Raw genomic sequence first — 27640 nt, 5'->3', positions numbered from 1 at the left:
GAATGAGTAACCCCAAAGAATGAAACATTACACATATAACAAGTTGTGGTGAGCATGAACCTATTTTGTTTTATTCGCTTGGGTGGTAATAGCATTGAACTCCTTTACACACCTGTACAGGCACACCTAAGATATTGTGGCTTCAGTTGCAGACCACTGCAATAAGGGGAATATCGCAGTAAAACGAGTCATACAAATTTTGTAGTTTCCCAGTGCATACAAAAACTATGTTTAGACAATACTGTAGCCTATTAAGTATGCAATAGCATTTTGTCTAAAAAAAACCCATAGATAAGTCCGGGCGCTGTGGCTCATGACTGGAATACCAGCACTTTGGGAGGCTGAAGTGGGCAGACGACTAGGTCAAGAGTTCGAGACCAGTCTGGCTAGCATAGTGAAACCCCATCTCTACTAGAAACACAAAAATTAGCCGGGCATGGTGGTGTGCGCCTGTAGTCTCAGCTACTTGGGAGGCTGAGGCAGGAGAATCACTTGAACCCAGGAAGTGGAGGTTGTAGGGAGGCAGAGGTTATGGGGAGGCTCACCACTGCACTCCAGCCTGGGCAACAGAGCGAGACTCTGTCTCAAAAAAAAACAAGCAAACAAAAAAACGTACAGATATATACCTGAATTCAAAAATACTTTATTGCCAAGATATGCCAGTGAGCTGGTGGAGGATTGTGCCTAGATATTGATGGTTATTGACTGATCAGGGTGGTTGCTAAAGGTTAGGATGGCTGTGGCAGTTTCTTTTTTTTTTTTTTTTTTTTTTTTTTTTTGAGACGGAGTCTCGCTGTGTCCCCCAGGCTGGAGTGCAGTGGCACGATCGCGGCTCACTGCAAGCTCCGCCTCCCGGATTCACGCCATTCTCCTGCCTCAGCCTCCTGAGTAGCTGGGACTACAGGCGCCCACTACCGCGCCCGGCTAATTTTTTGTAGTTTTAGTAGAGACGGTGTTTCACCGTGGTCTCAATCTCCTGACCTTGTGATCCGCCCGCCTCGGCCTCCCAAAGTGCTGGGATTACAGGCGTGAGCCACTGCGCCCGGCCTAATAAGGCTGTTTTCTTATCATTTGTGTGTCCGCGGGAGTAGCAGTTTTAAATTTTTTCAATAGCTTTTCTTTCGCATTCACAGCTTGGCTAACTGTTTGGCACAAGAGGCCTAGCTTTTGACCTGTCTTGGTTTTCAACACGCCCTCCTCACTAAGTTTAATTATTTCTAGGTTTTTATTTAAAGTGAGAGACCTGCGACTCTTCACTTGAACACTTAGAGGCCATTGTAGTTACTAATTGTCCTAATTCCAATACTGTTTCTCAGAGAATAGGGAGGCCAGAGGAGAGGAAGAGAGAAGGGGAAACAGCCAGTCCAGTGAAGCAGTCAGAACACACACTATCATGAACCATCATGGCCACGTTTCAGCCAACACAATTACAATAGTAACATCAAAGATCGTCAGTCACACATCACCGTAACAAACATACTAAAAATGAAAAAGTTTGAAAGCAAGAATTATCAAAATGTGAACAAAGTGAGCAGATGCCATTGGAAAAATGACTCCCGTAGACTTAAAACACAGGTTGCCACAAACTTTCAATTTGTAGAAAAACACAATATCTGTAAATTGCAATAAAGTGAAGCACAAAAAATGATGTATGCCTATACTTTTTTTTCTATCCACATCTACCCCCCAACGCCTTTTTTTTTTTTTTTTTTTTTTTTTTTTGGTAGAGACCAGGTCTTGCTCTCTTGCCCAGGCTGGCCTTGAACTCCTGAGCTCAAGTGATCCTCTCACCTCAGCCTCCCAAAGTGCTAGGATTACTGGCATGAGCCACTGCACCCAGCCCCCACCCCCAACTATTTTAAAAGTCTAATTACTTTTTGATGATTGCCAACTTACCTATAGAAGTGTTCCTTTCAGCCCGGTGAGATGACTCACCGCCGTAATTCCAGCACTTTGGGAGGCTAAGGTGGGTGGATCACAAGGTCAAGAGATCGAGACCACCCTGGCCAACATGTTGAAATCCTGTCTCTACTAAAAATACATGGTGGCGTGTGCCTGTAGTCCCAGCTACTCGGGAGACTGAGGCAGGAGAATTGCTTGAACCTGGGAGGCAGAGGTTGCAGTGAGCTAAGGTCGCACCACTGCACTCCAGCCTGGCGACAGAGTAAAACTGTCTCAGAAATATAAAAAGAAGTGTTCCTTTCGTCAACTATGAATGGATCAAGACTATGAATGTTTCTGAGAAAATTATTGCTGTTAGTATGAATGTTTTTAGTGTTCAAGGGTAGCTTTGGGGCACAGAAAAAAACAAACATGTACATTTATAAGAAAAAAGGGAAAGAGCCATTGTAGTATGCCTGTTTTGCAGATGAGGAAACTGAGGCTCTTAGAAACTATTGCCCACGCTAGTAAACGAAATGCCCAGTACCAGTCCTGGGTTGTATTTCCACTTGGTGTCTCAGAACTACCTGAACTCTATTAAAAATGCGCATTTCTGGGCTCCACTGACACACGTTGAATCAATCTTTCTGGGGTGAAACACCGGAACCATTATTTTTTTTGAGACAGAGTCTCGCTCTGTCACCCAGCTAGAGTGCAGTGGCGCCATCTTGGCTCACGGCAGCCTCCACCTCCCGGCTTCAAGTGATTCTCCTGCCTCAGCCTCCTGAGTAGCTGGGATTACAGGCGTGCACCACCATGGCTGGCTAATTTTTGTATTTTTACTAGAGACAGGGTTTCACCATGTTGGCCAGGATGGTCTTGAACTCCTGACCTCAAGCAATCCATTCACCTTGACCTCCCAAAGTGCTGGGATTATAGGTGTGAGCCGCTGCACCTGGCCTGGAACCTTTATTTTTACCAAACTCTCCGGTGATCCTTATACCATGAGCCGCTTGGGACCCACACTCCAGTGCTTTCCTGGACCCAGACAAAAATAAGAACCTGGCGTAGCCAAATTAACAGTCACAACAGGCTGGGAAGAGCATGGCATATGGGCCTCAGTAACCCATTATTGGATGGATGGATTTTAGTGCTTATTTATAAGGTGCTTTGTAAACTTTCCCATATGGTCACATGTATTCAGCACAATAATACAATTAATTCCCTGGGAATGAAGTAGCTTTATCCCAAGTGTTTCCAAACAAAACTAACTGAAATGTTCCCAGGTTATAGACAGTTGCCTGCACCCAGTCCATCTGTTCCAACCCAGCTGGCAGTAGAAAGGCTGGTCCTGGTTGTGAGTCTGAGCAGCCCTCTCCTCTAAAGCCCCGTCTGGGAACTGCAGTGCCTCCGGTTCCATTTGTCAGCTGTGTCTCTGAAAACTGGGGGAAGCTTCCCAATGCCTTTCTGCTCTTGGCAATGTACTGTTGATGGCATTGCCTGGAACTTCTTCGCCCTGCATTTCTGTTAGGTGCGGTGGAAGACCCTGTCGGAGACTGAAAACAAAATGTAAGGGTGGTCTTAGCACTGAAGCCTGGGGGCTGCTGTGGCTGCACCTTTGGTCTATTGTGAGAGGGGAAAAAGCCAGCTCCCAGTGCTCATGTGCTGCTGAGAACATATCACAGGGTGGTGGTGAAGTTAACCTCTGCAATCGCTCATCCCAGAAGATTCCAGAAAGAGCTGAGCTCCTAACACTTTCTTTCTTTTTTTTTTTTTTGAGATGGAGTCTTGCTCTGTTGCCCAGGCTGGAGTGCAGTGGCATGATCTCGGCTCACTACAACTTCTGCCTGCCAGGTTCAAGCGATTCTGCTGCCTCAGCCTCTCGAGTAGCTGGGATTACAGGTGCCTGCCACCACGCCCAGCTAAGTTTTGTATTTCTGATAAGATGGGATTTCCCCATATTGGCCAGGGTGGTCTCGAACTCCTGACCTTGTGTCTGCCCGCCTTGGCCTCCTAAAGTGCTGGGATTACAGGCGTAAGCCACTGCACCTGGCCCTGTTTTTTTTTTTTTGTTTTTGTTTTTGTTTTTTTTTTTAAAGAAGAAATTGAGTCTTGCTCTGCCACCCAGGCTGGACTGCAGTGGTACAGTCATAGCTTACTATAGCCTCAAACTCATGGGCTCAAGCAATCCTCCAGCTTCAGCCTCCCAAGTATCTGGGACCACAGGCATGTGCCACCACGCCCAGCTAAATTTTTTATAGAGATGGGATCTTGTTATGTTACCCAGGCTGGTCTCAAACTCCTGGCCTCAAGCAGTCTTCCCGCCTTGGCCTCTCAAAGTCCTGGGACTACAGGTGCATGCCATCATGCCAGGCCTTCTATCACTTTTACCTAGGCCTGCTCACCCCAGGCTGGCACCTTCCTCAGAGGTGGGAGGTGAAGGTGGCTGCTGCTGGGCATTTGGGAGATACAGGTGCAGACTATGTTGTGGATTCTCAGAGGACTGAGAAGCGCTCTCTCTCTCTCTCTCCCCCTAGGAGGCTTTAATAGTGTTACCAAAGTGGATCTTAAGTGTTTCTGGAACTTTCCTCTCCTTCATTTCCTTCCTTACCTAATTCCTTCTTTAAATTCCAGGACCTGGATCTTATCCTGGCTCCACACTTTTTTTCCAACAGCAAGCCCCCTGTCTTCACCCCGCTAATCTACCCTGTCTTCACTTCCCTCTTCCCACTTTATTTGCTTTCCCCATGGACCCACACTCAGGGTTTTGGGAGGATGGCAGCGGAGTATGGTGGAGGAGAGGGATTATTTAAAGTAGAAACCCAAAGTTTTTATTATAGTAAACTTTTAAAATACAAGAGAAAAATTCACCCCTAGAAAATTATTGTAAACATCTGGTTTGTTTCCCTCTGCATAGTTTAAAAACTGGATTGCCACATTTTACCTTGAGTTAGTGTCTTGATTTCATTGTTATGCTGCCTGCCCACTCCATACTGTACACTTGGAGTGTGTCCTTCTGTGGTCTAGTTATTTTCACTTGCAGGAACGAACTTTCTGAGAAACTGTGTCGTGTCAGTCCTTTCTACTCATTAACCAAGAAATCACAATGTTGTTTTTCTTTCTCAATGTAGAGAAGTCATTCAGAATTCAAAAGAAGTTCTAAGTTTATTGCAAGAAAAAAACCCTGCCTTCAAGCCGGTTCTTGCAATTATCCAGGTAAGCTGAGAACAAAGTTCAGTCCTACTATTTTAGGATGCTTTTCAATTTAGAAAATGATTGTATGCAAAAGAACACCTGCATTTCTTGCCAAAGAGGAGAGGGCTCAGTTGGCAATGCTGTTTTCTTTGGTCTTTTGCTTCTTTGGGGTCGTGGGTGAAGTACTGCTCTGCTTCAGAGTGTCTTCTTGTGTGACTTTCCTCTCTGAGATATGAGTAGCTTTCAGAGGTCTAGGAGATAGGTACTTACATGCATTGCATTACACAGGATATATCGTGGTCCATGTGTGCTCACAAATGCTTACCAAATGTGATTTGAAGGTGCTGGGGGAAAAAGTCCCACTTTGTTTCAGTGGAGGCAGATGCTAGATGAAACATGAGTATTTGGTAATCTTTTTACTCTATCTTTTAAAACCTGCCGTAAACTTAATGGGACAAAAGTCATTACCCTGTCAAAAGGACTTTGCATTCCACATACTTCTTTTGGCTGCAGTCCCTGGTTCTGAGCCACAGTTGGCCCCAGTTGCCATCCTGATTGGCACACTTGTGTGATGGCAGGTGCCGAGAAATAACGAGGTGAGCCAAGCCTGGAAGCAAACACAGCCCGACAGTTGGGCTGCTACCGCGGGGCTTGGCACGCACTTAGGGTATCAAAATAGCAGCCTCTGGTTCCATCGTGCTGCCGTGCTGCGTATTTCAGGATGACAGAGCTGTGCTCAAGTTACTTACATTCTCTGGGATCTGTATCCACATCTCATTACAAAGAAAGGCAAGTTAGAACAATGGAAAGAAAATTAGATTAGGACTCGGGCCTCCTGGGAATCTGCTGACTCCCTGCCTTTCCATCCAAAGGCAAACCATTTCAACTCCTACCTTTGGTGTTCCCATTTTTTGGCTTCTTTTTGTGATGGGGTCTTGCTCTGTTGCCTGGGCTAGAGTGCAGTGGCATAATCTTGGCTCACCACAGCCTTGACCTCCTGGGCTTAAGCAATCCTCCCACCTCAGCCTCCTGAGTAGCTAGGACTGCAGGCATGCACCATCACACCCGGCTAATTTTTGTATTTTTTGTAGAGATGGGGTTTCAGCATGTTGCCCAGGCTGGTCTCGAACTCCTGGGCTCAAGCAATCCACAGCCTCAGCCTCCCAAAGTGCTGGGATTACAGACATGAGCCACTGTGCCCAGTCAGCATCCTCATTTTTAGAGAGGGAAGCTGGCTATGTGACTATGTATGTCTTCTAACAGGAGGGATATTATTTTCCTTAAAAAAGTGATATAATTTGAAGGCCTGAAGAATTACTCTGTTAAATACTGGCCACGAGTCCCTTTTTATAAGCAGCAAGATTGTTTTTCTGCACTTTCCTTATTATCTTTGTAATTAGATCATCTGTAATCACAAAATTCATCTCTGGATTATCTTTTGTGCCTTTTCAAGCTATTTTTATGTTGTTATGTTGTTTTTACTCTCCTAAGGCAGGTGACGACAACTTGATGCAGGAAATCAACCAGAATTTGGCTGAGGAGGTGAGGACTGTTGCTTTTTAAAAACTCATTATAACTTTTAACAATACATTCTTTTATAGTGACGAATAACCTTGTGTTCCTTTTTCAGACTGGTCTGAACATCGCTCACATTTGCCTCCCTCCAGATAGCAGTGAAGCCGAGGTAAGAATGGCAGAGCTCTAAACTCTTGCTGCTTCTTTCCTCTTAAGACTTGATAGGCCCATTGGCATCTCTTAGTGGTAGCTGGGACAGATCTAACCTTTGCTTGTGGCTGAATTAGAGGGAAGAGTTCACTTTTTTTCTCTAGGGTAAATGCTTCATGATATCCTTGTTCCTTGTCATTTGTATGTTTCTACCGAAGACTTGAGCTGCGACTTGTTGAGTTCAGTTGTGTTTCTTCAGCTGCTGTGGCAGCGTCATCTAGTGGAAATTGTCAGGCTGAGGCAAGGAAACGAGGCCTCGGGCCACAGATCCCTGTGCCAGGGCCCAGCCCTTCTGTGGTTAGCTTTTCTTCCTATTGGCTTCATGTGATAGAAAACCTCAAATAATGGCATCTTAAATAACATACAAGTTTATTTCTCTCGCTCTCTTTTTCTTTTTTTTTTTTTTGAAATGGAGTTTCACTCTTGTTGCCTAGGCTGGAGCGCCATGGTGCCATCTCGGCTCACTACAACCTCCGCCTCCCAGGTTCAAGCGATTCTCCTGCCTCAGCCCCCTAAGTAGCTGGGATTACAGGTGCGTGCCACCACGCCCGGCTAATTTTTGTATTTTTAGTAGAGACGGGGTTTCACCATTTTGGCCAGGCTGGTCTTGAACTCCTGACCTCAGGTGATCCACCCGCCTCGGCCTCCCAAAATGTTGGGATTACAGGTGTGAGCCACTGCGCCCGGCTAATTTTTGTATTTTTAGTAGAGACGGGGTTTTACCATTTTGGCCAGGCTGGTCTTGAACTCCTGACCTCAGGTGATCCACCTGCCTCGGCCTCCCAAAGTATTGGGATTACAGGTGTGAGCTACTGTGCCCAGCCTGGAAGTGTATTTTTCCGGGACATGAATAAAGTTTGGAAGTAGGCAGTCCCTGGTTGATGACATCACCAAGTCGTAGGAGCTTGGGCTCCCGTCCGTCTGCTTTGCCACCTTTGTGGTTTAGTTAACAAGCACTTTGTTCTGATTGATCAGTGAGGCCCAGCAGGTCTGCTAGTCATTTGTGAGACAAAGAATGGGAATTTGTAGAGTTTGTATCTGACCTTGTACTGTGTAAACAAGGGGGCATCTGAGTCCTATGGGGAAGGGCAGTTCTTTGCAGTACACAGAGGGTGAGGGGATTTGTTAAACTTCCCTCTTTTCTAGGATCACAGGGCTCAGGTAAATTTCACTGTCACCAACAAGAAAAAGGAAGGACAAAGACAGGCCCCTGCTGTCTTTAAAGACATTTCCTGAAAGTCGCAGTTCTACATCCATTCAGTTGTACTCTACCTAGTTGCCTGACCAACTGCAAGGGAGCCTGGGAAGTGTAGTTTTTATACCAGGAAGCCTTAGATCATTTATTAGCAAGCTAAAAATCAAGAGTTTATTACTGAGAAAGGAAACTGTATATTGGGCGATAAGTGTTTGCCACACTTGCCATTGGAGCATGGTACAAATATGAAGTGTTAAATATGTAACAAATACCTGTGATACCAGCAGTGACAGCATGCAAAGGAGGTTGTTGTTCACTTGCAGGATACCCACTGTCTGCAGTGGAATTTGCTTTTCTTTCTTTTTTTTTTTTTGAGATGGAGTCTCGCTGTCAGGCTGGAGTACAGTGGTGTAATCTTGGCTCGCTGCAACCTCTACCTCTCAGGTTCAAGTCATTCTCCTGCCTTAGCCTCCCAAGTAGCTGGGATTACAGGCACCTGCCACCATGCCTGGCTACTTTTTTGTATTTTTAGTAGAGACGGGGTTTCCCCATGTTGACCAGGCTGTCTTGAACTCCTGACCTCAGGTGATGGCCTGCCTCTGCCTCCCAAAGTGCTGGGATTACAGGCGTGAGCCGCCGCGCCAAGCTGCAATTTGCTTTTCTTTAGGTTGTTTTGCCACTGGTTTGTTTTGTTGTTGTTTGTTGTTTGTTTTGAGACGGAGTCTCAGTCTGTCACCCAGGCTGGAGTACAATGGCGCGATCTCCGCTCACTGCAACTTCCACCCCCCATGTTCAAGTGATTCTCCTCCCCGTTCAGCCTCCCAAAGTAGCTGGGATTACAGGCACCTGCCATTATGCCTGGCTAATTTTTGCATTTTTGTGGAGACGGAGTTTTACTATGTTGGCCAGGCTGTTCTTGAGCTGCTGACCTCAGGTGATCTGCCCTCCCTGGCCTCCCAAAGCGCTGGGATTACAGGCATGAGCCACCTCATCTGGCCTTGCCACTGGTATTGATAGCCCTTGATTTTCATTGTTGTTGTTTATAATTGACACATAATAATTGTGCATGCGTGAGGGGTACATGTGATGTTTCAGTACTTGGGTATGTTGTATAATGATTAAATCAGGTTAGTTACATTCATCACCTAGAACCTTTATCATTTCCTTGTGGTGATAGCTTTCAAGATCTTTTCTAGCTGTCTTAAAATATACAATACATTGTCATTAGCTATAGTCACCCTACTATGTAATAGAACACTAGAATTTATTCCTCCTATCTAAGTGTAACTTTGTACCTACTGATTGACCAACCTCTCCCCATTTCCCCTTCTCCATCCCTCTCCAGCCTCTGGTAACCTCCATTCTGTTCTCTATTTCTATGAGATCAACTTTCCTAGATTACACATGCAAGTGACAGCCTATGGTATTTGCCTTTCTGCACCTGGCTTATTTCATTTCATGTTATGTCCTCCAGGTTCATTCATGTTGCCACAAATGACAGGATTTCGTTCCTTTTTATGGTTGAATGATATTCCATTGTGTATACAAACCACACTTTCTTTGTCTTCCATTAATGGGTACTTGGATTGGTTCCATCTCTTGGTTACTGTGAATAGTGCTGTAATAAACACGGGAATGCAGACGGCTTCTCAGCATAGTCGTTTCAGTTCCCGTGCATATATACCTAGAGGTGGGAATGGCTGGGTCATATGGTAGTTTTTTTTAAATTTTGTGAGGAATCTTCATACGATTTTCTCTAATGGCTGTATTAATCTGCATTCCCACCAACAGTGTATAAGGGCTCCCCTTTCCACATATCCTCGCCAGCATTTGTTGTTGTGATTTTTGATAATAGCCATTCTAGCTTGATATCTCATTGTGGTTTTGATTTGCGTTTCCCTGATAATTGGTGGTGTTGAGTGTTTTGTCATATACCTGCAGGCCATTTGTATGTCCTTTGGGAGATGGCTGTTCACATCTTTTCCCATGAATATTTTCAGTTTGATTTAATCCCAGTTGTGTATTTTTGCTTTCATTGCCTATTTTGTTGAGGTCCTATCTCAAAAAAACCTTGTCCAGACCAATGTCATGAAGCATTTCCTCTATGTTTTCTTCTAGAAGTTTTATTGTTTGAGACCTTATATTAAGTCTTTAATTCATTTTAAGTTGATTTTTGTAGAAGGTGAGCAATGAGGGCCTAGTTTCATTCTTCTGTGTGTGTATATCCAGTTTTCCCAGCGCTATTTATTGAAGAATCTCTCTTTCCACAATGTGTGTTCTTAGCACCTTCACCTTGACTTATTTTTTGACAAGGAATTATTTATTCCCTGTTTTTCTTTGGGAAAATTCTAATAGAGTGAATTTGTATGGTATTATATTGAAAAAGAATAAGTACCTCAATGTATTAATTAAGATTTGTATTGACATTTGTTGCTTCTACCAAATGCTTGGCACAGGTGACAATAGTTTCCTCACTTCATTCCTTCATTCTGGTCTCTGCTTGGATATTGTGGCCTCTGACCACCCCTCCACCCATTACTCTGTTAGCCTTTTACCCCACTGAACCTTTATTTTTCTGCATATCCTTTATTCTTTCCAGTGATTTTATTATTATTATTACAATTTGGAAGGGAGGAACTTCCCTTCTCCACTAGAGTATAAGATCCATGAGGACAGTTTTGTTTATAGCTGTATTTCCTTTACTTAGAACTGATACAGAGTAGGTGCTCAAACCATTTGTTGAATGAATGAAAGAATGCCAAATGAATGAAACAAAGCTTTCTTTCTGATTTTGTACCTCAAATGGTTTCCCCTGCCCCTGAACAGGTAGTGATTTTTGCTAGGCAATGAAAAAAAAAAAGGTAAACCAACCCTTCCTCAGAGCCTCTGAGTGAGATCTATAGGCAAAGATAAGTATCTTCTCACTTATGAGCAAATATTTTTGTTAAGTGAGATGAATCAGGATCTTATCTCCTGGCATGAAATAGACAGAGAGGACAAAGCATTGCTTATTTAGAAACACACCCAGACATTCATTAGTTTCCCCAAAATGTAGCTTGGTCTTTTTCCTAAATAGTGAATTATTTTAGTGTTTCCCATAAAAGGAGCTGTGCATGCTAAGAATTTTTCTAGCACAAGCCTTTGGAAAGGCTTCTTATGTGTCACTGAGGTCCAGATAACCCGAGGGCCTCTGTGACCACTTGGACGTCATGATTAGTGACCTGTGTTGAACACATTGTGTTTGAAGCACACAAGCTTAGCTGGGCCAGGTTGGAAGGCTTCAGATTCGTGTTTCCTATCCTTCATGAAAACTGGCAGTGTGTTGGCTTAAAGTATGCTTGTTGACAGAGAAGTATCCTTTGTCTATGTAAACGTTAATAGCTGTTGAGCTTTGGTTTTGTTCTGTTTTGTCTTTTTCTGGCACAGAGTAGAGCCATAGAAAGGCAGAGAAGTCACTAAAAAAATTCAGCCAACCCTTTTAATTTTTTTTTTTTGAGCTTTACACCAAGTCTTCAACAAGGAGCAAAACAACAACAGCAAACTTTAACAGATGCATTTTCATGAATCCACTTTTTATATAAAGCTTCCTTTGTTGTGTCTCATTTTCACAAAACTATTTTTATTTTGGTTTTTTGTTTTTCTTTAGATTATAGATGAAATCTTAAAGATTAATGAAGATACCAGAGTACATGGCCTTGCCCTTCAGATCTCTGAGAACTTGTTTAGCAACAAAGTCCTCAATGCCTTGAAACCAGAAAAAGATGTGGATGGGTAAGAAAATAAAATCAAATAATCCACCTTTATGGCTAAATCACTTTTTCTGTTGTGCCTGCTTTTATTTTTCTAAATTTCTCCTATTTATTTTAACTCTCAGTAATTAGATGAAAAAAATTCTTTTAAATATTTCAGGATAGGAAATTTTTTTTTTTTTTTTTTTTGAGACGGAGTCTCACTCTGTTGCCCAGGCTAGAGCACAGTGGCGTGATCTCGGCTCACCACAAACTCCGCCTCCTGGGTTTCAAGCGATTGTCCTGCCTCAGCCTCCTGAGTAGCTGGGATTACAGGCATGCGCCACCACACCTGGCTAATTTTTATATTTTTATTGAGATGGGGTTCACCATGTTGGCCGGGATGGTCTCAATCTCCTGACCTCGTGATCCACCTGCCTCAGCCTCCCAAAATGTTGGGATTACAGGCGTGAGCCACTGTGCCTGGCCATCTGTAGGCTTTTAAAATTCTGCATGCTAAAGTTATATATTTTGGAAAATACATTAGCCCTTTTATAGTGCTTCGGTGCCATGTAATCTTATGCTATCAGATTCATTTAATAAGTTCCGGTCTGACTTATACAATCTTTAGCCAGCTCTACTCTTCTAATAGATTTTTCCTTGGTAATTCTACCAGACCAGAGAAAAAAACTTAGAAACCGGATTCCCCAGCAGTACCATATTCTGTCTTAGTCCCAGGCCAGTTGAGAAAAGCAAAATAAATACTTTTCTTAATGACACAGGTTTTATTTGAAATTTGGAGGGGAACATCATAACTATTGGGTGCTGTAATGTTGGGCTGTGATTCGTGTCATAGAGTGACATAAGCTTCATAGAACAAAGGATACCGGCCGTTTCCAGTGGGGGATAAGCATGCTTCCTGGGGATTAAAAACCCCATTTTACTCCATGGAAATATAGCAAGTATTTTGTACTCTGGCCAAAAAGAACACAATGTGTTTATGGTTATAGGTTGTAAGCAGATTTATAAAGTTAGATTCCAGATCCAGTAGACCTTGCAGGGGCTGGATGGGGAGGCTGCCACCTCCCTGAGACACCCAGCAATCTTCCATTCTAGCCTTTTATCGTGACTTGAGTAGGCCCAAACACAGGCTGAAAAGGTGTCACGAACACCTCCAGCCCTGGCCAGGCAGGGTGGCTCATACCTATAATCCTAGTACTTTGGGAGGCCAAGGCGGGAGGATCACTTGATCTCAGGAGGTCAAGACCAGCCTGGGCAACATAGTGAGACCTCGTCTGTATTTTTCTTTTTTTTGAGTCAGAGCCTTGCTCTGTCGCCCAGGCTGGAGTGCAGTGGCACGATCTCGACTCACTGCAAGCTCCGCCTCCCAGGTTCATGCCATTCTCCTGCCTCAGCCTCCCGAGTAGCTGGGACTACAGGTGCCCGCCACCACACCTGGCTAATTTTTTGTGTTTTTAGTAGAGATGGAGTTTCACCGTGTTAGCCAGAATGGTCTCAATCTCCTGACCTCATGATCCACCCGCCTCAGCCTCCCAAAGTGCTGGGATTACAGGTGTGAGCCACTGCGCCCGGCCCCTCGTCTCTATTTTTAAGTAAACAATTAAATATTTTTTTAAAAAAAACAACAACAATCTCCAGTCCTGTCGTAGACTAACTTTAAAAGGAGAAGAAGTCCTAATCAATGAGAAAACTTTCAGAACTTGAAGGTCCCAGGACATAGTTTCAAGTCTTTCATAAAAGGAGAGGAATTCATGCTGAGGCCCAGCCAGGAAACAACCAACCAAACAAACAACAACAACAGAGAGTAAAAGGAGACAACTATGAAAATGGTTCTAAATGTCTCCATTCTGTTACTAACTGGGATTGATGTGCTCAGTTTAGGCTAGATAGTTGTGGAATGTTTTGTCCTACATTTGAATAGGGAAAGGCGCAGAACCCTTCAGAAGATGTGTGGTCTCTCATTTTTCCCACCGCCTCCCACCCCGACTTCTCAAGGAGATAAATATTGAGATCAAGTTGAAATCAGACCTGTGCCTCAATCCCAGGTCTTACTGGGTCACTCCAGATTTATAGGATTGGTTCTGGGTTTTGGTGAACTGCAGGACCGTGCTGTTGTGTAACTCTAGGGATGCTAGTCCATTGGGGTCCGTTGAAAGGAGCTCCCTGGAGTTGTAAAGTGAAGCCCTGTATGGCCTTAGGCTGTGTCCTGGTATATTGGCAGAACCAGGACACCCAAGGTCAGGGCCAGGGTGAAGTTTTCTAAGGTACTACCTTAGAAAATGAATGACCTTTATTGCCTGCTTTCTCTTTAATTCATTTTTTATGTTTTTTTTTTTTGAGATGGAGCCTCGCTCTGTTGCCCAGGCTGGAGTGCAGTGGCATGATCTCGGCTCACTGCAACCTCTGCCTCCCAGGTTGAAGTGATCCTCCTGCCTCAGTCCCCTAGTAGCTGGGATTACAGGCACGTACCATCACGCCCAGCTAATTTTTGTATTTTTAATAGAGTCGAGGTTTCGCCATGTTGGTCAGGCTAGTCTCGAACTCCTGACCTCATGTGACCCACCTGCCTCAGCCTCCCAAAGTGCTGGTGTTACAGGCGTGAGCCACCATGCCTGGCCGTCTTTAATTCATTTTTATGTATTCTATCAAACATTGACTTGAATGTTATTTGGGGTTAATATATGTACATTACATGTGAGTGATTTTTTTGACTGGACTTTGACCTAACCTATTCCCTTATTTTCTGATTTAGAGTAACAGACATAAACCTGGGGAAGCTGGTGCGAGGGGATGCCCATGAATGTTTTGTTTCACCTGTTGCCAAAGCTGTAATTGAACTTCTTGAAAAATCAGGTAGGATGCTCCTTGAGAAATGCTGCTGTTTTCTATTTATTGGTATTTACATTTTTTAAAATAAGGATTTGTTTGGGGAAGAATTAAATTTTTTAAATTATTATTCTGATATCCTTTTAAGATGTTTCTAGAAGATTCTAATTGAACATAGAAGTGCTATTTCACTTTGACTTTATTTTTCTCATCTTTTGGGAGATACAGATGAATACCTAGAAACTTTTTCTAGTAAGACTATCTTATAAATTAAAAGAAAAATTAGTTGAGATAAATGATTAGCCCTGTTTTAAACATGCTCAGTTTCTCTCGTGAAACAGTTCAAAATAACCACAGTAAAATATGCTTCCAGTTGCAGCTTACTAAATCTGTCAATGTGTAGGCTTAGATAAGATTTACATTGAAGACTTCAATGAGGCCAGGCACAGTGGCTCATGCCTATAATCTCAGTGCTAGGCAAGGCCAAGGTGAGAGGATCACTTCAGGGCAGGTTGAGACCAGCCTGGACAAACATAGTGAGACCTTATCTCTATAAAAAATTTAAAAATTAGCTGGGTATGGTGATGTGCACCTGTAGTCCCAGCTATGCTGGAGGCTGAGGTGGGAGGATCTCTTGAGCCCAGGAGTTTGAGGTTACAGTGAGCTATGTTTGCACCAATGCACTCTAGCCTGGGTGACATAGCAAGACCCTGCCTCAAAAAAACAAAAAAAAAAAAAAAAAAAAAAAAAAAAAGAGAAAAATGAAGAAGCCAATAGATGTAGTTTAGGGCATGGGAACCTAGGTTGGGATTTATTGGTGAGCAGCTTGCTTTTCAGTAGTCAGGACTTACTTTCCATTGTTGTCCCCTTGACTTGGCATTTTTATGTCAATGAAATAGAAATTAATATTTTCTCTTTCTTCATCGTTAAATTTAATGAGTAAATTACTACCAAGTATTTATATATTTAAGGGCTTTCTAGCTGAGAACATAAAGATTCAACTAACTGGGCAGGTGCAGTGGCTTACACCTGTAATCCCAGTGCTTTGTGGAACCAAGGTGGGAGGACTGCTTGAGCCCAGGAGTTTGAGACTAGCTTGGGAAACATAGGGAGACTCCATCTCTACAAAAAAACAATTTTTTTTTTAATTAGCCAGGTGTGGTGGCATGTGCCTGTGGTCCCAGCTACCCGGGAGGCTGAGGTAGGAGAATTGCTGGAGCCTGGGAGGTCAAGGCTGCAATGAGCTGTGATCACACCACAGCATTCCATCCTGGGCAACAAGCAAGAGCTTATCTGGAAAAAAAAAAAATTCAATTAACTAAATATTTTTCTCTACTCCAATTTGAATAGAAACGAGGCAAATGCCCCTTCCTACCCCTGAACATGCAACAATCAAAGAAGAATTTCAAAAATAGATGGCAAAGTTTTATTAAAAGCTAACATTCAGGATATATATGCCCTTTGGGCAGTAATATTAAGCTCAAATCTATGAAATAATCCATATATAAAGTGCTTTTTCATTACATGGATGATCAAGATGAAGATTCTGAGCCACTTCATCAGAAAGTACTCAAAGAAAAGAGTAAATTAGGCTGGTAAATTATAGTTATATATTGCGGAAAGAATAGGAATTGGAACCAGAAGGGTTTGAATAGATAATTTTTGCTGATTATAACACCCCACTCCTAGTTCATTGTCATTGTAGGTTGGTGCTGAAAAAGGTCAAGTTTTAAAAGGGTTTTTTGAGACAGTCTTGCTCTATTGCCCAGGCTGGAGTGCAGTGGCGCCCTCTTGGCTCACTGAAACCTCCACCTCCTGGATTCCAGTGATTGTCCTGCCTCAGCCTTCCAAGAAGCTGGGATTACAGGCATGTGCCACGATGCCCAGCTAATTTTTCGTGTTTTTAGTGGAGACGGGGTTTTACCATGTTGGCCAGGCTGGTCTTGAACTCCTAACCTGGAGTGATCTGCCTGTCTCAGCCTCCCAAAGTGCTGAAATTATAGGCGTGAGCCACTGCACCTAGCCTAAAAGGGTTTTTTTTTTGTCAAGTTAAAGTTTTGAAAGGAAAGATCTGAAGTTTTGAGTATAATATCGAATTTTCATTTGGTTAGTAGGTGTCAACCTAGATGGAAAGAAGATTTTGGTAGTAGGGGCCCATGGGTCTTTGGAAGCTGCTCTACAATGCCTGTTCCAGAGAAAAGGGTCCATGACAATGAGTTCCCAGTGGAAAACACCCCAGCTTCAAAGGAAGGTAAATTTCATGTTGGAAATATATCATCTTGAAGGCTTATGTTAGAACAGAAGAAAGTCTAGAAATGTCTAAGCTAAGTGCTTAATTCAAGAAGTTAGAGGAAGAAAATTGAATAGACCCATATCCATTAAAGACATTGAATCAATCTACTCACCAAACAAACAAACAAGAAAAGGCAACAGGTGGTTTTATAAATGAGCTCTATCAAACAAAGAACAGATCATTCTAACACAATCCTTTTCTTTAGCAAATGGAAAAAGAAGGAACATGGCCAAACAGACTTTATGAGTGCCAAAACCAAACAAGGACAAGATGCTAAAGGAAAATTAACAGGCCAGTTTCAGCTGTGAATATAAATGAAATAATCATGAGCGAAATCTGAGAACACCAAATACAGCACAAGTTAGGTTTATTTTAGGATTCCCAGGTGATTGAACATGAGAAAATCTATCACTGTAATTCACCACATTATGATTAAAAACTAAATTCTCACCATAGTAAGTACAGAACAGTCATTTGGTAAATCTAGTATTCATTATGACCTTTTGAAAGTAATTATAATTTTGATGAAAATTATTAAGAAGACCTATATAAAAGCAGAAGTATCATCTTCATGGAGAAGATGCAATGTCTTAAAGATATTAATTGTCTGCAGACTCCTGACATATTTTTTGTAGAATTTGACAATCTGATTCTGAAATCCAAATGGAAGCATAAAGGACAGAGAGAGTCAAGACAATTTTGTGGAAAAACTAGGTGGGAGACATTCCCAACCACATGGTGTGAATTATTAAGCACTTACAGTAATTAGGATAATATGGTAGACAAACAGACTATCAGAACAGAAGAAAGTGGAAATTTATGCATATATGGAAGCTTGAGAGCAGGTACTGCAGATCAGTGGGGAAAAGATTAACGATTAAAGGCCGGGCGTGGTGGCTCATGCCTGTAATCCCAGCACTTTGGGAGGCTGAGTTGGTCGAATCACTTGAGCTCAGGAGTTTCAGACCAGCCTGGCCAATATGGTGAAACACCATCTCTACTAAAAATACAAAAAAATTGGCCAGGCATGTCAGTGCAAGCTTGTAATCCCAGCTACTCAGGAAGCTGAGGCAGGAGAATCGCTTGAACCCAGGAGGCAGGGGTTGCAGTGAGCTGCGATCGTGCCACTGCACTCCAGCCTGGGTAGCAGAGTGAGACTCTGTCTCAAAAAAAAAAAAAAAAGAAAAACCAAACAAACAAAAAACTAAAACATTAACTATTCAAAATCATGCTGACTTAACTAGTTATGTATATGAGTCTAGCATAGGATTGCTAACCTGATACTACATATTAAAAAAATCACTTCTATGTTAAAATACCTAAATGTGGAAAGCAAAACTGTAAAATTTATAGAAAAAAATACAGGCGTATGCATTTAAGATGTTGGCATTGGAAGGATAGCTTAAGAGACCCCAAAAGCACAGATTGCTAAAGAAAAGATACATAAATCTGACTACATCCAAATTTTTAAAAACCCCGAAGTTTTTCTTTCTGAAAAGAAGTTCTTAAAAAAGTGAAAAGACAGCTATAGTGTAGAAGATATTTACAACAAACATTTAGCCAGCAATTAGTATTTTATAAAAGATTCCTACAAATCAGTGAGACAAAGACAATCTGTTAGAAAAACGGACACACGACAGGCCACTAACAGATGAGGAATCTGAGGTTTAAAAGACACGTGAAAAGCTGTCTGGTTTCCTACTGTTTTTGCTCACCAGTCATATTGGCAGTAGGTAAAAAGTGCCAGTTAGACATATTGACAAATGTCTGGAGCCCTGGGAATTCATATATTGCTGGCAGGAGTTTAAATTTGAAATAGGCATTTTGGAAAGCAGTTTAATGGAGTTTCAGCTACTCTTTGACCCAGGAATTTCACTCTAAATATATATCATATGGCTGGGCACGGTAGCTCACCCCTGTAATTCCAGCACTTTGGGAGGCTGAGGTGTGCAGACCACCTGAGGTCAGGGATTCAAGACCAGCCTGACCAACATGGAGAAACCCCATCTCTACTAAATATACAAAATTAGCCAGATGTGGTGGTGCATGCCTGTAATCCCAGCTATTCGGGAGGCTGAGGCAGGAGAATCGCTTGAATCTGGGAGGCAGAGGTTGCAGTGAGCCGAGATCACGCCATTGCACTCCAGCCTGGGCAACAAGAGCGAAACTCCATCTCAAAATATAATAATAATAATAATCAAAAGTATATATGTAAACATCATAGACAAAACTTGCCCATATATATACAAAGGTGTGTTTACAAATGGTCAGAGCAGCATGTTTATAGTGCAAAAAGTTTTGTTTGTTTGTTTAAGACAGAGGGGCGGTGGTGATTCTGTGGGTCTTGGCCCCTTTCTGCTGTCAGGGCTGAGTTGGCTCCCTGAGTTGGTGAAAGCAGTATCCAGCCAGGTGCAAGGGAGGCGGGGGCAGGATTTCGCCTTTACTGATGGGCAGGCCACAGGTCCCCTGTAGAACGGTGACTCTTGAATATTGAGAGGACGGTATCCCTCCCTGAGCGTCTTCTGGAGCTTGATGACCACTAGGGAGTGTATCAAAGTCACGTGCACCAAATATGTTACCGGTGGTAGCTATTCAAGTTATCCCGAGTTCGTGCTGGTGTACCCGTACAGGTCTGCAGCAACTTCAGCTCTTGCCTCCTCAGACGAAAGAATTGGACTGAGGGCCATAAGATAGAAGGAGAGACTGAGGCAATTTTCAGAGCAGGACGGAAAGTCTAGCAAAAAGCTCTAGAACAGTAAGGAAGGGAAAGAAGGAAAGTACAACTTGGAAGAGGGCCAAGCAGGCAACTTGCAAAACCAAGTACACCGCAACAAGTCTTTAAACAGTGACCTAAGTGCCCATCAGCGTGAATGGATAAATCAGTATAGTTGCACGTAGAGTATGCATAGACATATGTTCCTAAAACAGAATGATATACAAGCAGTGAAAATTAATAAACTAGAGCTGTAGATAGCAACATGTTTTTTTATTTTGTTTTTTGTTTGTTTGTTTGTTTGAGATAAAGCCTCACTCTATCCCCCAGGCTGGAGTGCAGTGGCACGATCTCGGCTCACTGCAACCTCTGTCTCTTGGGTTCAAGTGATTCTTCTGCCTCAGCCTCCTGAGTAGCTGGGACGACAGGTGTGCGCCACCATGCCCAGCTAATTTTTGTATTTTTAGTAGAGACGGGGTTTCCCCATGTTGGCCAGGCTGGTCTGGAACTCCTGACCCCAGGTGATCTGCCCACCTCGACCTCCCAAAGTGCTGAGATTACAGGCATGAGCCACCGTGCCCAGGCCGGAAGAATTTTTAAAACACTGTTCAGTGAACAAAGACCCAATCTGCAGAAGGATGTATTTCATATAACACCATTTATATATGTCTGAAAGCAACACAGCATATATATATGTAATCTAATACATACATGCATATAATATGTATTATATATAATCCTTATATATATAGAATCAATATATATATTTAGGTCAGGACATTTAGATCACTGTTTAATATATATTAGGATTATATATAATATATATTATATTATTATATATTAATTATTTAATCCTAATATATGTATATTAGGATTCCATGCAAATGAAGTAAAAATATAAAGAAATAATGCAAACTGCAAACCAAATCCGAAAAGCATTTATTGAAGCAAGGATGTGGATATAGATGGAAAGAAAACCTAGACACCTTCACACCTTTTTTCTTAAACTGGGCAATAGGTGTTGTCTAGGTATGTTAGAATATTGTTTTCCATTTTTATGTCTGAAATGATTGTTTTTCATTTTTAAAAATGACAGTACAGCTCACAGATTTCAAGCAAAGTGAAGTTTTAAATGAATGCATTAAGTACAATCAGTTACTACAGAACGTGATCTAAAAATACATGTTCCTCATGTTGCAGAGTGAGAATGGAAATGAGGAGTAAATTGTAATCCTGCCAGGGAAGCCAGGTGTCTCAGCAGATTTGGACTCTTTGCATGGCAGGTGGATCTAATTTATGTAATGCTTGGGTTAAAACAGCTCAGGAAGGCAGCCTTGCAATGAAACCTGAACCTGTGTGCGTTTTTAGCAGTCACCGCGTGGTGGCAGCCTATCCAAGAAAATTCAAGGGCAATAGTTTGCTCTTGAGAGCCTAGAAATTTTTATTTGGAAGCTCAGTGGAAGAGGAAAATAAACCTTGCCCTGCACTGAACAGCTGTGGTGAAGAGAGAAAATACCTTCCTTGGCAATTGAATGTTTTCGCAGCTGTCACAGATACTTTTGCTAGTTGTATCTGTATTTTTGAAAAACAAAGACATTTTTCAAAGTACTTTTTTATTACGGGAATAAATCACCTTGTCTCTGTACTTTGGGATGAATCTCATCCGAACTTTGAGAATGATTAAGTGACTTCACTTTCTGGAGAAGCTAGTCATTGGGTAACATTCTTGTTTTCATATGTACCAGAAGGTTCTCTTTCATAGTGATGTTGCACACACGTTTTTTTCCCCTAAGTCCTTGGTATTTATAGTGGCACCACTGCAAATGTTAGAGGCGGTCAACTTTCATTCTTATTATTGCTTCATCTTTGTGGCCAAAAACATGGGAAGAAATGTTCATGGCCCCACCCCATACTTGTCCCCCCTCTACCTGGCCTACCTGCCTATGTCAGGCTCCTGTCCCACCACAAACGACAGCCTGTGTCTTTCATGTTAGCAGCTAGTCTTTCACTAGCCACATACCTCCCCATAACCCATATGCCTCCCTGTGTCTGCCTGACATTTGAATTGTCACTATTCTTGTGTTGTAATTTTATAAGAAGAGTGTATGGGGCAGAAAACCCTTGCCATTCATTTCCTGAGTAGGAATTCCAGCCTTCCTTGGAGTCGTGGTAATGTGGAGCCATGGTAATATGTGGATTGTACCACTCAATGGCTGTCTGGAGGCCATAGTGGTGCAAAAAGCTACCTAGGCATGGGTTAGTGTCCTAGGGCACCCAATCGGGACAGACTCTGTCCACACCTGGCACACCCTTGGAAAAGCTTCACTGTGAAAAACACTGAAAGTAAAAATTTTAACAACAGATAGGGATTTTTTTCCCCCTTGAGATAGAGGCTCACTCTGTTACCCAGGCTGGAGTGCAGTGGCGCGATCTCGGCTCACTACAACCTCTGCCTCACAGGTTCAAGCGATTCTAATGCCTCAGCCACCTGAGTAGCTGGGATTACAGGCGAGCACCACCATGCCTGGCTAATTTTTATATTTTTAGTAGACGTGGAGTTTCGCCATGTTGGCCAGGCTGGTCTCGAACTCCTGGTCCCAAGTGATCCACCCACATGGCCCTCTCAAAGTGCTGGAATTATAGGCCTGAGATGCTGTGCCCAGCCCAGATGGGGATTTTTGTTGTCCAGTTTAATGAACCAAGAATAAAAGTGCATTTTAAGATTATAGTCTCTTCTCCTTATTGGCAATGGTAAAAGAGTTAAGAAAAGAAGAGAACAAGCTTAGGATTATGGCTACTAAGTAGAAGGGCGTTATCTTTGACAAGCATTTCTGATGTGCTTATTTATACCTGACATGGAACAAGACTGCCGGTCCCCTCAACACATCCCTGCTGTGGGACATCTGGCTGGGGAATTCCAAAGCTAAGGGTGAAAGGTCTGGGCATCGGGTATGACTGTGTAACACTAGAGTTCTATCTACCATCTCTTAAACTATAGGTAGTCTTAGCGGTGTGGGCTGACCTTCTGGTTACCAGGCAGCCTGCTGCAACCACTCAGAACTGCCTTTGAAGGTTTCCAGTCGGGCACAACATTTGTGTTCTCATTAAGCAGTAGAGCGCAGGCTTTGGGGACACACAGCTCTGGGCTCAAGCCTTAGCTTTTGCTGCTCTAAGCCTGTTTCTTCGTGTAGAATGGCAATCGTAATACTCCCTATTGCCGGATGCGGTGGCTCATGCCTGTAATCCCAGCACTTTGGGAGGCCGAGGCGAGCGGATCACGAGCTCAGGAGATCAAGACCATTCTGGCTAACACGGTAAAACCCCGTCTCTACTAAAAATGCAAAAAATTAGCCGGGCGTGGTGGCGGGCGCCTGTAGTCCCAGCTACTCGGGAGGCTGAGGCAGGAGAATGGCGTGAATCCGGGAGGTGGAGCTTGCAGTGAGCCGAGATCGCGCCACTGCACTCCAGCCTGGGCTACAGAGCGAGATTCTGTTTCAAATAATAATAATAATAATAATAATAATAATAATAATACTTCCTACTTTATGGGGCAGTTGTGGGAATGAAATTAAATACTAATGGGGACTGGGTGCAGTGGCTCACGCCTGTAATCCCAGCACTTTGGGAGGCTGAGGCGGGCAGATTGCTTGAGCCCGGGAGTTTGAGACCAGCCTGGCAACATGGTGAAACCCCATCTCTACAAAAAGTACAAAACTTAGCCAGGCATGGTGGCTGTAGTCCCAGATACTTTGGAGGCTGAGGTGGGATGACCGCCTGAACCTGGGGAGGTCGAGGTTGCAGTGAGCTGAGATTGCACCACTGCACTCCCTGGAGTGCAGGCTGGAGGAAAAGAAATATATGGGCCCATTAGGCAAATGTGGGTCAATTGGGCAAATCACTCAAATCATAAGTAGATAAACTAGTAAAATAGTGTGACTTAGGGTTCCTCACTGGAAGCCTGGTATTACATGCTTCCATTGTGTGGGTAGGGGAAGGAGAAAGTGTCTCTAGCTCTCTGTCTGTGAGGTCTCCCAGCAGAATATTGGCCAAGGGAGTGAAACCAAAAGCAAGACTACCAGGAAACAAAGGAGACAATGTCCCAGAAAGAGGAGGGACTCACCAGAGCAGGTGCCAGCTTTGGCCAGTCAGGCTCATCTTCCAATCCTCAGTAGATTATTATCAACTTTAAGTGATGTCACAGAGTCCCTTCCTCCAAAACTGTGGACCTCTTCCTTCCCATGCCTCTTGTTACTCGGAAGTCACTCTACTTCCAAACATGTTGGCTGGAGATCCCTGATGCCTGATGGGCCAGTTATTACTTTCAGGCTCTGTAGTTTTAAAGAATAGTTACATCCAGTTAGTTACAAATAGAAATCGATCCTTTCTTTGTCCGTCTATCTAAACGGAAGGATATTTTTTTTTTTTTTTTTTTTTGAGCCGGAGTCTTGCTCTGTTGCCCAAGCTAGAGTGCAGTGGTGCAGTCTTGGCTCACTGCAGCCTCCGCCTCCCGGGTCCAAATGATTCTCCTGCCTCAGCCTCCAGAGTAGCTAGGACTACAGGTGCACACCACCATGCCTAGCTAATTTTTGTATCTTTAGTAGAGACGGGATTTCACCATGTTGGCAGGATGGTCTTGATCTCCTGACCTTGTGATTCGCCTGCCTTGGCCTCCCAAAGTGCCGGGATTATAGGCATGAGCCACCGCGCCCAGTCGGAAGGATATTTTATGGACACTAATTAGGTATAAAATCTCCATGGAGCCTGAGCATGAAGAATTGAACTTCTTAGGGTTCCACAGAAACCAGAATAGACTTCTGTGTTTGGTAGCTTTGTAACTTAGGCCTATTGGGGTGTATAGTTGAAAATTGAGAATAAATTTCCTGTTCTGTTTCTGAGCATCTTTTCCAGGCTTGGAGATGCATTGAGCTTTTCCACGGAGACCCTAGAGGTGGGGAGGGGAAGAACACCTGGGCATTTGTCCAAATTAGCCATATGCTGTGGAGTGTCACATGTCAGGAAGCCAAGGCAGTGGAGCCAGTGCCTTTGGGCAGGGCTAGGGAACCCCCCCGGCCTTTCCTCCACCCAAACGCAGGCCCCCACACCCAGCGTCCTGGGCCCTGCAGGGGAATGACACTGTTGGTATCACTCTCAGGAATGAATCTAGATTTGGAGATAACCTCTTCCTGACCTCGATGATTTCACTCTGATGCCAAAACCAGTCTGAAGGTGGGCGTGGTTTTGCATTTGGTGTTTACAAGGTGGAGTGGTGCCCTCGGCATGGAAGGAAGAGGTAGGCAGGTATGGGCGGGGCCCTGCTCCCTCGGGAGTCTCCTCTGAACCTGTGGTTAGGGCACAGCTGGACAATGCTGAAATGGTCTCCAGCTGGGAGATGAGGTAAACCTCAGCTGCATGCAGAAGAAATAACCTAGAAATCAGAGAAGCGTTTTATTTTGTTTTTCTCAGAGGATCTCATTTCTCCCTCTCCTCCTGAGCACAGAGATCCTCAAACCTGGTATTCACAGAAGGAAAAAATATAGGTCTTTTTCATCTTTAAAGGATCAAAGTGTCTAGGTTTTTTTTTTTTTTTTCTTTTGAGCAAAGCTGAACTATCACAAAGTTCTTTTTAGTTTAAATTTAGTGCATGGCATGGCTCATGAACGGCTTTTAAAAGTGAATTGGAAACTTCTAAATGTACTTGTATTATACATATGAAAGGATGACTTTTTGAAAAAAAGAATAATGTCTATTTCAAACAGGAGAAGGGAGGAACTCTAGCTTTTAAACTGCACTAGATTAGTGAGTTACATGACAATTCTCCTTTGAACAGGATGGAATGCACTGAAAGGAATGTGCTATTGTGACAGTAATGACAGCTAATGTTAATTGACAGAATGGCTACTCTGAACCAGGCACTGTCTTGTACTCCTGTTATCTCAGTGGTCTTCACACTTATTCTGTTAGGCAGGACTGTCATCCTCCCCATATTACAGATGAGGAAACTGAGGCTCAGGAGACTTTGCAAAGATCATGTGATTAAAAGATGGTAGCGGTGGCACAACAGCCTGTATTTTTAACACTGTCCCATGCAGCTCTTATTCTAGATCATCACATAAAGTCTAATCTCTAATCTCGAAAACCAAAAATCACCTGCCACCTCAGATGAGAGAGACCAAGACCCTAGACACTCGGCTTGTGTTGAATTCACTCTTATTTTATTTTGATGTTTGTAATTCCAGAGCCATGCTTGTTAAGAGAGTTGAGCTGAAGTAGACTGAATGCTGTCCCCTCCCTGAGGCCTGGGGCTCATCACCAGCTATCCAGGCTCCCCTTTCAGAGGGGATGGTGAGCACCTTTGGAAAGGGCAGGGGTGAGCACACAAGACAGCCTCAGTTATGCGAGTTCATTCCCTCCCCTGCCTGCTGTGGGTGAGATGGAGAATAAAAGCGCTGGACCCTCCTGGGCATCACAGCCTCATGCTCAGTGAGTGACTGAGGTCACCAGTAACCCAGGTCATCAGTAGAGTGGAATTAAGTGCACTGGATAGTGTCGGCCCCTGAGCTTTGTTTGACAGATTTAGGGGGTCAGCTCCCCACTTTCCCCTCTTGCTTCTGTCTGATCATTGCTCTGTTTATTAATACCAGGGAAGAAGGTGAATAGAACTTTTTGGAAAGTCAAAAAAAAAATCAGGCCATTATACTTAGCAGTGCTGAGAGAAGGATTTGTGAGATGATATATTCAAACTAATGGGCATAAGACCAAGAAGGGGCTGTGTGGCCTGGTGTGGTGGCTCACGCCTATAATCCCAGCACATTGGAAGGCCAAGACGGGCGAATCACGAGGTCGGGAGATGGAGACCGTCCTGGCTAACACGGTGAAACCCTGTCTCTGCTAAAACAAAAACAAAAACAAAAACAAAATTAGCCAGGCGTGGTGGGGGGCACCTGTAGTCCCTGCTACTCGGGAGGCTGAGGCAGGAGAATGGTGTGAACCCATGAGGCGGAGCTTGCAGTGAGCCGAAATCATGTCACTGCACTCCAGCCTGGGCAACAAAAACAAAAAGAAAAACAAAAAACAAGCATGGTGGGAGTGGGTCATGTAATTAATAGACTGATTGGTCTTAGGTGGTTCAGAATTTAAGCTGAGAAACTGAAATTGAGAAGAAATGATGTATTGTTCTTATACCAAATATTTGAGTAAAAATACAATTAAAACACCATCTATCTCCACTTTTCCCAAAAGTACCTCCCTTTTATGATGCCCTTCCCATACCTTATAGGCAAAATATTCTAATTTCAGTCTCAGTGGATTGTGTTCTAAATGTTTGAAGGTTGGTCTGAACATGGAATGTATTTTCTCATAGAGATAATAGTATAAATGGAGTTAGGGTCATGGGATTGCCAAGCCAATTCCACTGCAGTGGAGTCATATAGACCTCCTTTCCGATTTTTCTGTGGGAAACTTCATCTGAAGCTTTAACTCACTTCTTAGCTGTGGGGTAAGTTTCAGCCTCCATGGGGTCTTTGTTACTTTGCAGTCACCTGTGGCCAACCACAAATAAGTCTTTGTGGTCATCAGGGGCCAGATGGGAAAGTGAGGTGTAGACTGCACAAAAGAGAGCCTACCCCAATTCTGGAAGAAGGGCCGCAGGCCTGTGTCCTGCAGAGAACAGGCGGGAAGCATCGCCTTCAGCCCACTGGCGGTGGGTCATCTCCCATCTGCTTTTCTGCACCATCAGCAGAGTCTGGCTTCCTTTTCCACCCCTTCTCCAATGTGAATGCTTTTTAAGGACGTGGAATTCGATTTTTTTTTTTTTTTTTTTTTTTTTTTTTTGAGACGGAGTTTTGCTTTTCTTGCCCAGGCTGGAGTGCAATGGCATGATCTCAGCTCACCACAATCTCCGCCTCCCGGGTTCAAGTGATTCTCCTGCCTCAGCCTCCTGAGTAGCTGGGATTACAGGCATGTGCCACCACACCCAGCTAATTTTGTATTTTTAGTAGGGGCAGGGTTTCTCCATGTTGGTCAGGCTGGTCTCAAACTCCTGACCTCAGGTGATCTGCCCACCT

General features: G+C 43.4%; 1 protein-coding gene across 4 annotated transcripts in view; it reads left to right on the top strand.

Annotated features, from left to right (window-relative positions):
• Positions 1-27640, top strand: part of MTHFD1L (methylenetetrahydrofolate dehydrogenase (NADP+ dependent) 1 like) — a 232082-nt gene that overhangs the window by 4608 nt on the left and 199834 nt on the right. For 3 of the 4 annotated variants that reach the window (XM_050786245.1, XM_050786247.1, XM_050786249.1), the window contains exons 2-7: positions 5013-5097; positions 6568-6618; positions 6707-6760; positions 11643-11767; positions 14498-14598; positions 16683-16822. In XM_050786245.1, coding sequence (XP_050642202.1) covers positions 5013-5097; positions 6568-6618; positions 6707-6760; positions 11643-11767; positions 14498-14598; positions 16683-16822 — 556 coding nt within the window. The remainder of the gene's footprint in view (positions 1-5012; positions 5098-6567; positions 6619-6706; positions 6761-11642; positions 11768-14497; positions 14599-16682; positions 16823-27640) is intronic. The other variant, XM_050786246.1, reaches the window with a different exon arrangement.

The sequence above is a fragment of the Macaca thibetana genome, chromosome 4 (genome assembly GCF_024542745.1).
Source record: "Macaca thibetana thibetana isolate TM-01 chromosome 4, ASM2454274v1, whole genome shotgun sequence".
Taxonomy (NCBI): domain Eukaryota; kingdom Metazoa; phylum Chordata; class Mammalia; order Primates; family Cercopithecidae; genus Macaca; species Macaca thibetana.
The sequence above is the reverse complement of the archived record's forward strand: the minus strand, read 5'-3'. Positions and strand labels throughout refer to the sequence as shown.